The sequence below is a fragment of the Pangasianodon hypophthalmus genome, chromosome 12 (assembly GCF_027358585.1).
Source record: "Pangasianodon hypophthalmus isolate fPanHyp1 chromosome 12, fPanHyp1.pri, whole genome shotgun sequence".
Lineage (NCBI taxonomy): Eukaryota > Metazoa > Chordata > Actinopteri > Siluriformes > Pangasiidae > Pangasianodon > Pangasianodon hypophthalmus.
Genome location: NC_069721.1, coordinates 10,083,740 through 10,097,771, shown reverse-complemented (window position 1 = coordinate 10,097,771; position 14,032 = coordinate 10,083,740). Strand labels below are relative to the sequence as shown.

Below are 14,032 nucleotides of genomic sequence, written 5' to 3'. Positions count from 1 at the left end.
TGAGGAGTGTATGTGCTTGTGTGAAACTAAAAAGCATGCACCCAGACCAGCGCTTTCTGTATCATGATGTTATCATCACACTGTGCGTAGTGGGCTTTCGAGGAGGAGCTTTGAAGAGTAGTTTGCATGGCTTTAGAAGCCTGGTGAAAGCAGCAACAATTTCAGTGACTTGAACAACTGCACTGCACGGTATTCATTCAAATAATGCATATCCAAGCATTCAAAAAGTATTCATTTATGTTTAAGTATTACACACTGATCCAACTTCCCCATAGTGGTGATGCAGAACAACCAGCAGAAGAGTAGAATGTGAGAGTAATATAATACTGTGTCTGACATATTAGAATGGAGTGAGGGGGGATGGGAAAGAGAGTGAGCAAGAGACAGACAGAGAGCATGGGGTAGGCAGACCCAGCTGTGCACTGGATCTGAGGCCCACCGAGCCATAATTATGGCTGGATTAAGAGAGGCTCTTTCACCATCCTGCCTGCCAAATATTTTGTCCCAGATTAAAGCCCAGCTGCAGCACCTCTAAACAGTGCACGTCGGTCAATATCGGCTCAGCAGCCTGGCAGAGTGTCCCCCCAAAACACACATTCACTCTCACCATGAGACTGCTTTTGCACAAATGATCTCTTAAGCTTTTTTACAATGAAAATAAAAAAAAAAAAAACAATGGAGAAACACTCAGATCAGGTGTTAAGGATTTTTTTTTATTGTTTTCTTACATCTCAAACCCACAAACGGCAACAGGAAGACAAGATCATTCAACATTTACAGTTTACATGTTAGAAAATGTGTGAAGGCCTGTTTGTGCCCAACATTACCATTATATAAAATCAATATAAGGAGTATTTTTGCTACCAATACTTCACAGTTTATTCAGTTTTCTTCTAATTCTCTGAATCTCAGGCAACAACGTAATTGGTTTTTCTGCCCAACAGTATCACTGTTCTTCATACAGTACATGCGTAGGAGGTGCTGCGTCTGAATCATCACTGGTAAACCCGTTCCAGTTCCCCGGCCCCCAAAAATACAGCATTCCCTCCCAATGCCCGCTTTAGAGAGAGGACTTCAGAACCTCGAAGAGCTTCAGGGCTGACTCGACGCAGCCGTCGAAATTGGAGTGTGTGAAGCCGTCGCCCCCGCACACCAGCAGAGGCTTGGCGAGCAGTGTCATCTGCCCCGGGCAGCCAGCCACTGATCTTGTCACCTAACGACACAATTGAGCGTACGCTGCATTAGTGCTGCACTAACAATCCAGCTTCCAATAGCTGATGCAACCTCCATGTTGTGCTGCTATTGAGTGGGATTGTACACTCCTGTCCCAGATACACTGTGCCTACATACAGACTTGAAAGCCAGTTTTATAGAGCTGACTCATATTTGACAGTGTGTTTGTGTTCTTTTTACCATGATACAGTAGATACATTCACATAGACTGTGTAAATATGACAACAGGGACATAAATGATAAAGAAACTGGAAAAGTAGGAGGGTATTCCAGACCTGTGATACAACAGTTAATTTGTAATGCACACAGCACAATCAATGAACAAGGACAAGATGCAGATGCTCAATTACTTGTATAAGTCTACCCATATGATTACACCATAGAAGCGAGACTGTTTTTTAATCATAGTTTCAGTATGTCTGGGTGTAGGGTGGGTCTGGCTCAGCATGGCAGGGGCTGCTCACTATGTTTTACATTGGCTTAGGAGAGCACACATATTAACAGCCTGATTACAAACCTGGCCCGGCAGACTGAAGCAGACGGCACATGGCTTTGCCAACACCTGGCCGATGGGTTTGACTCATGCCTACACCGAGGAGACGTTTCAATTCAGTGCTGACGTGTAAGTTTATCCAACAAAGAGTCACATACAATTATATGTTACAAAATGTGATAAAATCCAAAGCTTTAATAACACAGGCGCTTGTCTAGTAGTCATCTAACCTAAAATTTAATGTGTTAATAAGTGGGAAAGACAGATTAAAAATCCAGGATGGAAAAGGAAAAATCTCTGACCACCCAGGTCAAGACTGTGGACCTTAAGAACTATCCTCTTGAAGTCTTTAATGCAACCTAAGTTACCTTAATCTATTATTCATTCATATTCAGCAACCAATTCATCCTTGACAGAGTCGAAGTTGATCTGGAGCCTATCCCGGGAACACTGGGAATGCACCGTGAATGTGATGCTACTCCATTTCAGGGCACTACACACACACACACACACACACACACACACACACACACACACACACAGTCATACACATTCACACTTAGGGGCAATTTAGCTTTACCAATCCGATCCATATTTCTGGGTAGTGGGAGGAAACCAGAAAACCAGTAAACTCACACAAACTCACAGAGACCATGCACAGGCCGAGCCAGGGACCGTGGAACTGTGAGGCGGCAATGCTACTCACTGTATCTATTATTCAGACTAACTAAAATATGCAGATTATCTGGTAAGGTGTGCTCAATTACATGTCAGAACAAATTCTAAGAACAGGAGGTAAAATCTGTAGAAAATGATTGAAATGTTGGTATGTTATGAGTGAAATCTGTCAGAGCAACAGGAATGCATGTTCTATAGGGATGTCTAAGCCTTCCTATGGGTACAGTGCTGTGTGCCAGATGTGATATAACATTGCAGAAACTCCCATAGAAAGCTAGGAAACGCTCCCAATTTCTCCCTATAAAACACAATACACCCACTTGCGGATGACTCTTTACAGTGAATGACCTGCCTCCCTCTCTGTTGTACCTTGTATATTTGAAGCATGCACTTCAATAGTTGCTGTTATGTTATGTTATGGGTGCTTTGGGGAAAAAAGCAGTTGTTCGAAAACATCTCCTAAATCCTAATTTAAGAAAACATAAAAGCAAATGCTGCTTCGATCAATACAGGCTAGAATGAAAAGCACTTCAACTGCTCCTTCTATACAATGTTTAAATAGTTAAGTGATTTGGTAAAGTGAAAAATAAAAATGGAGTTTGTTAATGAGAGCTGGGAGTAAGCACATTCCTCCTGAGTGTACGGCCCATTGCTGAGGCTTCTGTTGGCCCCAGAACTCCTGATAAACATCGAGGTGCAGTGCACTAAAGCCAAGGAAATAGTATCCATTTCCTGGGGCTTTTAATAGGCATCTACAGACGACATGCTATTATCACTGCCTCCAAAAAAGAGTTTTTTTCTGCCCCCTCCCTCTTGTAGCTTTAAACGGTAATCTGTATGTAAATCAAATGATGAATGTTCCGGCTGAAACTTGGCCAAGAACAAATTGTTTGGTTTACTCAAGGAGTAAGTTGATATTAGCAGGGCTGACCTCCTCCACCTCCTCAAATGTATTTTGCTACACTGGTCGCCAGAATTCAGCAGAAGAGAGACAGATATTCAGAAATTGCTGGCTCTAGGACAACTTTACATTTACCGAGATAGATTTCATAGTACAAACTATTTAGGAAAAAAAATATGAATGCAGTATATGTAAATATAAACTAAACACTTCAGACATGCTTGAACCTTATCTAAAATGGTGGTGACAAAAAAAATTGCTATAATCTATTAAACATGAAAACATGCAGCTTTCATAAATCTCTAAACGTGAGGATTCCTCTGAACATGAGCAGTGTGTACACAGGAATCACTCTCTGTCACATAGAGAACGTGTATACACGTGACAGCATGGAGCAAGTCAACGTGCTTGTGACATTTCCTAAACAAGTCACACTTTTGAATTGCGGTTATGTAATTTTTCTCCATTCACTTCTCTCTACACGTCTCTCTGACAGCAGGCAACAGCTGAAAGAAATTCTGACATTCTGTTCCCTGCAGGAAGGACTGCAGAAGGGACTGAATTACCATTTTCTGAAAAGCAATTAAGAGATTTTTTTCTAGCCTTTAAAACCTCTAGGCAGTAGACAACCCCTTTGACACATTCATACAGAGTGTGTGTGTGCGTGCGTATGTGTCCAAGAGAGTGTGTGTAGCCCAGACAGGCCTTGGCCCATTCTCTGGCCCACAGTGAGATGTGGGCTCCCACACAGATGTTCCATGTCCTCTGACCTTAAGCAGAGGCCCAGTGCTATGTGTGTCGCAGAGGAGCCCGGCATGGGGGTGGAGAGAGAGAGTGCAAAAGAGAGAGAGAGAAACAGAGAGAGCATGCAGAAGTGTGTGAGAAAGGGCGCACAGTGAACTACTGTAAGTGTATGTGCGTGTGAGCCAACTGTGTGGGGGTGAGCATGTATTTGTATATGTGTGTGTGTCAGTAAGAACACAACTTCGCTGTATGTCTCAGAGAAAACATCTCTGTGCATCATTAAAGTATAATATAATGCATTTTTACTCCAGCCCTCAGATAAAAGAGCTTCTTTGAGCTTTTCCTTCTACCAGCTCCTCACCACTCTAGCTATAGCCCTCCATTATGCTTTACTCTATTAAATATGAATGCCATTCGCTGTATAGCGGAGCAGCTTTTCATTAGCAGCACTTAAGCATGTTTGCAGAAGGAACTACAAGTTACGGCCTCCATCTTTCTTCCTTCTTGTTGAGCGTGACCACAAAGCTCCTAGAGGATTTCTACGAGAAAAAAAACTTCCTTCTTTTAAGAACACATGAAAAGTGAACTGGGACACTGAACAAAGCATAACAAAGAAGTTACAGGATGGACAACTATACACCCTGCACACAGATTTTAAACTAATGATGACCATACCTTGCTGATAATATTTCAATTATTCATATTCATTACATTGGAAGAGTTGAGTTTTATTTAAATACAAGTTTTGGTTGTTTCTGCACTATTTTCCGGATATAAAATTCATTTGCATTGAGACTTTGGTATGTTTGGTCAAGTGCGAAAGTAGTATTTGAACCTGGCTATGATCTAGAGAACTGATCTCTGGTCCGCTCTGGGGTTCGGTTCAAGTGCAGTCAACATGTGTGAAAGTCATCTGTTCTCAGGGCCAGGCAACTAATAACATGATTGAACAAACTTGCATTTTACAACTGAAAACTATTAGAGTGAATTAAATAAACCTTATTTACAAGATTAATGTAAATAAGAATAAAGGATTGTATCTATTAGTGCAGGCAAAATAACATTTCACATTATACAAGAGTTGAAACATGCCTGACACCCTCAACCACATGAGCCCAAAATCCACCCAGCATTTGGGCCAAGTGTAAAAAACACTGTAACTATGATAAATTACATATTGTTAAAGGACCAAATGAAATAACGCTGAGATAGAAACAAAGGAAGGATCACTGGCAGACTCTGTTTTCTCACCTGAGAGTATCTCCATTTCTGGCACTTGATGGTCTCAGGTTCAGGAAGGCCTGGCATCACCTTCTGCAGCTCTTGCAGGATTATGGCCTGAACATCCTCTATTGCCTCCTCCAAGTGCTCCATGCCAAAAGGCACGCTGGTGTGCACCACCACAGAGGGGCCAATCTCTTCTGACATTGAACACACATAGAACTATCAAACACAGCATACATTTGAGTCTTTTTTTAATCATGTGCATATTAGTACAAATGAAGAACAGGCATGAGTCAGTAAGTTTCTCAGGCAAACTCAGGCTTCACAAGTAAGAGCAAGTGAATGGAGAAAAGGAGAAAAGCTCATAAGCTTAGTGTGGTGAGACGCCGGACTGAGCTTGAGGCAAATAAGTCTGATAGCTGAGCAAAGAGTAGAAAGATGGGCTGAAAATGCCACAATTATTATCCTGAGTAACAAAAAGCACTTAGCACTTACCTTACCCAAATTTTTAAAAGAAAGATATGGAAAACCAAATTAATGGACAACCCAGTGTATGTAACAAGAGGCAACCTTTTTGACAAATGTCAGGGCCGATATTTAGACAAATAATCTAGTGAGCAGAGCAGGTTAGTGCAAGCATGGTGTTTAATAGCTGTTCATGATAGTGTCCAGGCCACGGTACACAGCGATATAATCCGTGGGCATTTGAGAAACCACGTGAGCTAATGCCTTACAGACGCAGTCCCTCAGCATAGTTATGACTCGTGCATTTTTGGCCAGTCCTGATTTATTAGTCCACTGTGGCATGTAGTCATCTCTCTAATGACACCGTTTTAAAATGCACATATAACCTGATTTGGGGGGAATAAAGCTTTATTGTGCTCAATAAACATGCCGGATGTTTGAGCAGCTGGAGATGCTGTGGCCTAGTCAGTGCTCTGAAGCGGGACGGGTGATGCTATAACCCAGTCTTGATGACTACCTGGGGAAAGAGGGACGCCGCTAAATACGAACAAAGTGGCTGAGCGAATCTAAATACTGAAGTCATTGGCAGTCACAGATGTTCGATTCATTGACTTTATAGTGACCCATGAAAAAAAGAGCTTTTCATTTTATACCACCAGTTCAGTAAGATCTATTCTGTAAAAATGAGATCTGCTCTGTAAATGTTTCTAGACAGTGACAAAAAAGGTGAAATCAGGAATATTGGCACAGGAAAGCAGCATCTTGGTTCAGATGATTGTGCAGGAAGCTCGTATATGAGTTGCAGAACTTCCATTTAGTTAGAAGCATGGAGGCAAAAGAGGAAGTGACTTTCATCCGTAGTACACAGTCAGTTATTCTAATTTGCTGCTGAACTTTATCACAGTAGTATTGGAGCTAAATCTATAATGTCACTTCTGCATCGAAGCTTTGACACGTTGGCTAAACTTGCTACCTCAGCAAAATGGTGACTTCCAGTGAACAGGATTTAGCACAAAGGCGTTTGAGCCAAGGCTGGGCACAAAAGAACTGAATCACTGACCATTTCAATAGGCTTATCACCAGGTTTAGTGTGCACACTTATCAGTATGACGGCAATTACCTCTACCTTTCTGAATAAGAGAATTAATGTCAACACATTGCAGTTGCAACATGGAGGGGGAGTCACTCGCTTAGGAACTTAGTGTCAAACAACCCAGGCACGTGGCACCAAGCCAAGTAAAGAGGAGTGGAACAGAGGGAGAGAGAGAATGAAAGACAGAGGGGCAGAGGGAAAAGTTAGGGAGTGTGTGTGTGAGTGAGAGAGAGAGAGAGAGAGAGAGAGAGAGAGAGGTCATGGTGCGTGGGCAGAAGGCTGGCACCATGCCTGCTGGTTGAGTCACTTATTTGTTGGAGTGGGCAGCGCAGGTCACAAAGTTCACAGGGTGAGGAGAAGGCAGGCATTGCATGGCAGAAAATATCTTGGCCTGTAGAATAATAAATTGTTTCGTATGTTTTTAATGCCCAAGAAAATGGACGGGGGACATTTCTGAAGCTTTTCCACTAAAGGATACCAGGAACATGTATGAAAATTCTATCTGAAGTGGCTCCATGTCATCCTGCTCTCCCATGTACCTAGCTGGCTTGATAACTAGCTCACATTTGACACAGTTTTCCACAACTGGGATTTCAGTATCAGAGTCTCGATTTGCATCGTCATGTTCTGAGTGATTCATTTAACAGTGGTCAAAACGGTCCAAACACAACATAATAATCACAGTTATGTTCACCTCCAACATAGTAAGTTAGCCAGCCGGCCAGCTTAGCATGCAGGTTCTGTAGCTAAAAGCTTGTTTTGTGAGATTACAAATAGGGCACATACTGTACAGTACACAACAATCTCAGTTTTCTTTAAAGATTTACTGAGAAAGTTTTAAATGAGGAAATGTGTGTGAACAGATTTCACCCAAATAACAATCTAAAAAGACTTTTAGTGCCCCTGAAAAAAATAAAAAATTGTGTCTTTTTGTACCTGCCTCTTAGTCTTATGGACATAAGATCTTGTTTCTGGGAAAGATCCTGTTTCCGGGAAAGCAATCTAAATTTTTGATGATTTTTGCAAATCCTTGTGATCGTTCAATTAAATAATCTCTAGAATGTATATGTTCCATACCTGGAGGTGGGTCTTGCTTTACAGTAGCAGTGCATTATCAGCGAACATGGTTTGTTTGGATTGGGTGGGAGTGTGGTGTATCTCAAACGCTATTGGCTGTTGTGTAAGTCAGTCAAGCACTTCAACACATCACTCTGACTTCCTGTCTGACATTCAGAAGGAAATATGTCAAGATATGGAATCAAATGACAGTTAAGAAGCCTTTCATGGGGACTTTAATGACAGATTCACCAACCGGATATTGAGTATTTCTAGCAGGTACACTGGTATAGGATCAGATTTGATATATTTTTTGATCCAATCCAATGTATTTTGGGTTGTGAATGTGTGACATTTTGACTGACAAAACATGAATGAGCATGAAAATACGTATAAGTGTCCTAATGCATGTCACCTTGACATCAGTTTCGCATAAGCAGCAGTTCAGCTACTATGAAGAACTTGTATGGGATCAGTATCAGGTATTACTAATACTCATAACTATGATATCAGGTATCGTATTTGGAACAAAAATGGAGTTGGGACAATCATGAATTGGATATTTTATGAGTAATATCCCACTGCTAGATTTAGAGCAGCTAAATCTTAAAGGCTTTTATTACATGTGCTGTACTTTAGTCTTTATGTGTCAGCAATTTGAGACATTTCAAAACAAAGAGTCTACTCTATGAACTCCTACCCAGATATACTTACTGGAGCTACAAGCTAAATACATTACAGCGATGAAAGTGGAGATTAAAGCACAGCAGTAGAGAGGCAGAGGAGGATTGCAGGGAGCCGTCCAGCCTGAAAGAACACTGCAGCCCAATGCAAAATTCAACAGGCCCACTAATTATGATGTTGCTTTCAGAACCGTGGAGTGAATAAGAGGTGGCAGGTGTGGCAGTCCTTGTGATGAGGCTAACTCTGTCTGGCAGATCTATGCACGTACACAATAATTACACACTATTTCTCTATGTAACATTCACATACACGTTCTCCATTAATTTCATGTACCTTATGAATTTATGACTGACTGATTAGCAGCAGTATGAGTTATATATTTATATCATAAAACTATGATGAGTATGAGTTTAGTGAAGCTTAATGAAGTGGTCTAGTGTGCATGCAGGAAACGGGTCACACAGCCAGCCAGCAGCTAAGCCAATCACGAATAGAGGAAATCTCCCCTTCACTCCATCCTCACGCTGTCTCCATTTTATTTCTGCTCCTGTAGTCCTTTGTACATGCAAATGCCTGACAGAAGTGGGGCTGACAGGAAGAAGCCTGAACCCTCAATTAGACAAAGATGGTCATGTGACGCATGCATTAAACATCTCCCATTTATGGAGTGGGAAAGTATGAAGAACATCAAGAGGATGAAGATTGCAGGAAAAGGACAGAGTAACCCAAGAGAATAAGACAGAGAGGGGAAGACAAGGTAGCAGTGCCAGAAATTATCTAAAATGTTCAGAAACAGAAAGGGAGTTAAAACATGTTAGAGTGTGTCACAGAGAGAGGGGAGAAAGAAAAACTGAGGCACTGACCTAAATTGTGCTTTTTATCATCTGTAGCGATGTAGCGAATGCAGGGATTATTGGAGACATACTTGGCCACCCAGGGGACGCTGATCTGCACGCCGGCTTTGTAGAAAAGCCCCAAGGCGTAGCGAGAGGAATAGCTGACATCCTCTAGTTTCTGCCTCTCACTCTCACTCAGCACTATATACTCACACAGACAGACAGAGAGACAGACAGAAAGACAGCACAAGATCAAGACATCTGCCAGCCTTTTCCATCACATCACTTCTCCACTTATCCTGTCAGACAGCTGTGTGTGTGAGGAGCCTCCAGGCCTTCACGAACCAAATAAGAGGAAATGTGTGACTTCTCTCTAAGTCGAGTCTGAAACGTGTTGCAAAAACCTTTACACAGAAATCAATATTACAGTGCCACAGGGGGACTAATTAAATTTTAAGGACTATATAGCTATAGACTGCAGGTGCACTAGGCCACTTGAGGCTCTGACTGATGAGCTGTAGTACAAAGAGGATTTAATTCAGTGTGCTACATGGGAGTCTGGAAACACTGAAGTTTATCCTTTGGATGTTTGTTCTTTTTGCTTCTTCTTCTTTTTTTTTTCTTTGAGAAAGCCCGTCCTTGTTTCCGGTCAGGAACATCTGTTGTTTATTGGTCCGAGCAACTCATGCTTGGCCCGGCTTTAGTCATCTACCCACGATTTCTGAGTATACCAAAGGTTAGAGTTCACTCCTGGAGGAGAGGATACTCAAACTCAAACACACCCCTCCTACCACTGGCAATGTAAAAATTTGCACAAAGAACACAAAGTGAAAATTTGCACAAAGTGAACAAAGAGCCTCAGGAAGGATTATTAACCAAAGCGCATCCTCCTCCCATGCCGACTTGCAGATGTTTCACAAGCTTGCTAAAAATAGTGAAATACAGTCCAAACATATCATGAGGCTTACAAACATGTGTGAATGTTCAAAAGAAAAAAAATATCCTAGTGCTGCTTCTACAATGAATCAATGACCATATGAAACTTTTTTTTTTCTTTTTATGCTGTGGCTGAGTGGTTTTGGACAACAAAAGAAAATGCCATGCGAGCTTCTCTCATATCTCCACTACAGGAATCCAGATGACACTGAGAACACTTTCCTCCATGTTCATTTAGTTAGGGCACAAAGAGTCCGACCACAGAAGAAGATGACAGCCAAAATTGACAGGTCACACGACTGTCCCTGTACCTTCTAGGATTTTTTTGTGTCATTGCATCACATCTGTGGTGAATTAAGAGCATGTAAATGTGCCCGTTGGTACAAAGAAATCTGGTGCTGCATCTGAGCGTGGGGAGTTTGGAAACAATGCAAACCCTGAGGGCAGAATTCATAAGAAGCCTTTTTTCTTCTCTTGTGGTGAAGGAATCTGGTTACGGAACATGTCATTTTTGCACAAATGGCACAAAAGACCCCAAAATGAACAGGACCCAATGAAATGAATATATCTATGTATTTCTTGCTATGATAAGTGGCTAAGCATCAAAGCTGCACACTGACTGGCTGTTTTAAATGAATCCATTCATCATAACCAATACATCAACCTCTAAATGAATGGCGATCCATAACGATTATTTTTACTTGTGATATGTCTGCCTTCATAGAGACAGCCAAACCCTGTAGAACTGTGGCAGGTTCTTTTCATATTACGAACCTGACTTGGTCATGCAGGTTTCTTCTTTTTGACCTCAGGAGGATCTGGCCATTTCTCACCATGGAGGCCACTCAAGTGCTTGTTCAGTCCAAGATTGGACTATTGCATCTCACTCCTGGCAGGTCTTCCCTTGTGTTCCATCCAGCTGATCCACAATACAGTTGTGTGACTTGTTTTCAATCTCCCCACATTTACATTTATGGCATTTGGCAGACGCCCTTATCCAGAGCTGCTTACAATTATCTCATTTGTACAACTGAGCAGTTGAGGGTTAAGGGCCTTGCTCAAGGGCCCAGCAGTGGCAGCTTGGTGGTGCTGGGATTTGAACCTTCCTCTCAACCTTCCGATCAGAAGTCCAACGTCTTAATCACTGAGCTGCCACTTCCCCAAGTTGTCCCATAACACTGCATTGCTGCATTGCTGCATTCCCTCCACTGCATTCATGTAGCTGCTTGCAGCAGGTTCAAAACAATGATGCTTGCCTTAAAAGCCAAAAATGGACCAGCTCCTACTTACCTTAAGGCACTTATTAAACCTCTCTACCACATTCCCTTCAAGCCTGTAGCACAGCCAGATTTGACTCACCATCCCTCAAGATACAAGGAACACATTCATCATGACTCTTCTCTGTCCTGGCACCCAGGTGGTGGAATGAACTTCCTCTGGCTGTCCGAACAGCTGAGTCACTGCCTACCTCTTCACCAAATGCTTAAATTAGCACTGATTAAAAAAACCCTTGACTTGTATGTTTTTGTTGCTGTCTAACAGGGTTTTACCTTGATACTATTTTTAGACCCTGAGCTATTTGTACTAGCGTGAGGAGGTGTTTTTGATGGAGAATACAAAGCACTTCTGTAAGTCACTCTGGATAAGGGCATCTGCTAAATGCTGTAAATGTAAATTTAAATGTAAATTTAAGTTCCTCAAGATTATTGGAACAACGCACCAGCCAAATCACTTACAAAGATGCATGACAGAGCACATAAGAGAACTGGTGCAATTTTAAAAGTGGAAGAGACATTTAGAAACTTTTAATTTAGTTATAACACAAGATATGGTTTCTGTGCCATTTTACAAGTTTATACTGTCTAAAAAGGACCATCCACTTATTCGTCATGTGTCAGTCAGAAAAGCTGGCATGATAGAATGGAGCAGGCTCACACTGTGCTTCTTCTGGATTGCACTTCAACCACATGCCACATTCACAGGGTTTAATACAATACTTTCAAATGAAAACACAAAGTAAAAGTATCAGTTCCTTTCAGTCACATCAAGGCCTCTATATTTCACATTTACATTTTCAGCATATCCAGATGCCTTTATCCAGAGCAGAGTGTTTTCTAGTCTCCAAAAACTGGCCTAATTCAACAGGCCAGGCCCTAAGAATACCATCTAGCTTCTCTCCCACCTTCATCAATACTTATTTTCAGATGTTTATTACATAACCAGCAGTGTCTGGTGTCATATCACTGTTGAAGAAAAACTGCTCGTTGATTTTTAACTCGGATCTCTGATGTGTATTTGTGCTTTTCTTGCACTGGTTAAGATTAGGATTTCAGTAAAGGAGTTAGTTTAGGAGGAGTGTTAAAAGGCTCATGAAAAGTTTGATTCTACCCAGTGCAGTACAATCGAGACCTGAACCTCAGCTACAGAGCTCTTAGTTCTGCACTCCCTCGGGGTGGTGGAAGAAATGTCGTTCCAGCAGTTTGTTGTAGGTGGACCTGATGGAATGGTTTGCATTTTTCCAGATGGATGTTCAATTGCCTTCATCTGGAGGAATATTTAGCTCTGCTGCCCTTTTCCTTACACAGCTGTCCAACAGGTGGGGAGCACAGTTTTGCGCTGAGAGGAACATTACTCTCTCTCAGTTTGAATTTTTTTTTCTATACAATCCTCGTGTCTCAGAACAGTGCAGACTCAATTCTAACACTCAGATATGGCTGTGTGATGTTCTATCTGTTTGGGAGTCCAGGGGAAAATGTAATTTTCACTGAGTTGATCACTCATTTCCTCCACAGGGGAAGAAAATATTTCAGCTGTGTGTCCACATAGTCACGAAGATAGTCAAGTGGTTAGGACACTAAAGGTTTGTTGAGAAACATTGTAATTCTGTGTGGCTGAAGTCTCAAAAAGCAGCGATGACACAGTGCATGGGGCATTCTTCCAAATTTGCACAATAAGAAAGTGTAAAGAAAACTCAAATTCATAGGGGGCCTCTCACAAGCTCTGAAAGAGAGAAATTGAGCAGAGCATAAATCTCAAGAGTATTCACATCCTGAGGTGCAGAAACTCCCTCACACACCTTTTGTCTTCTTCCTCTTTGCACACTTGTCACCACAGAACTCTCAGGAGCGTAGGAGCCTGCTCTATGTCTGCCTATACTTTATAAATCTGCCTAGTACAAATGCCTTTACCACTCCTTTACACTCCAAAAAATCATCTTGGAGATATTCCCCATTACTGGCTGAGAGTTTACACTTCCTCTCTCACTCACTCGAGCTCACACTCGAGCTCACACACGAGCTAACACGTGCTGCTTATGTGTTCCCATCGCCTGACTGGTAGTGCCTCATTTCCCCAACCTGCAAAAGTAAACCCCTGCAGCAAGAACATTAGTCCTTCACATGTCCGAGTAGGAGAGTGATTACATTAGAGGATGTGTGTGTGTCTGTGTGTGAGATGACAAGGTTAAAGTTTTCCAGTCTGCAGCTCGGTGGCTGGCAGCTTGTTGCCCCTGGATCTTTGATGTGGGGAATGAGTGCAGGACCGCTTAGGCCCAGTGTGTTGACAAAGCGTGGCCTGATCAATGCAGGCCATAGCATACACTCAGCCTTGCACTCCAACATGGGGGAAGCAGCTGCTCTCTCTCTTTCTCTCTCTCTCTCTCTCTCCCCCCTCCTTCTCTCTCTCTCTGT

General features: G+C 42.0%; 1 protein-coding gene across 3 annotated transcripts in view; it reads right to left on the bottom strand.

Annotated features, from left to right (window-relative positions):
- Positions 1–692: 692 nt before the first annotated feature.
- Positions 693–14,032, bottom strand: part of rnls (renalase, FAD-dependent amine oxidase) — a 31,089-nt gene continuing 17,749 nt past the window's right edge. For 2 of the 3 annotated variants that reach the window (XM_026915217.3, XM_026915216.3), the window contains exons 5-7: positions 9,435–9,608; positions 5,301–5,470; positions 693–1,213 (exon numbers count right to left, since the gene is read on the bottom strand). In XM_026915217.3, coding sequence (XP_026771018.1) covers positions 1,061–1,213; positions 5,301–5,470; positions 9,435–9,608 — 497 coding nt within the window. In that variant the 3' untranslated portion in view covers positions 693–1,060. The remainder of the gene's footprint in view (positions 1,214–5,300; positions 5,471–9,434; positions 9,609–14,032) is intronic. The other variant, XM_034309212.2, reaches the window with a different exon arrangement.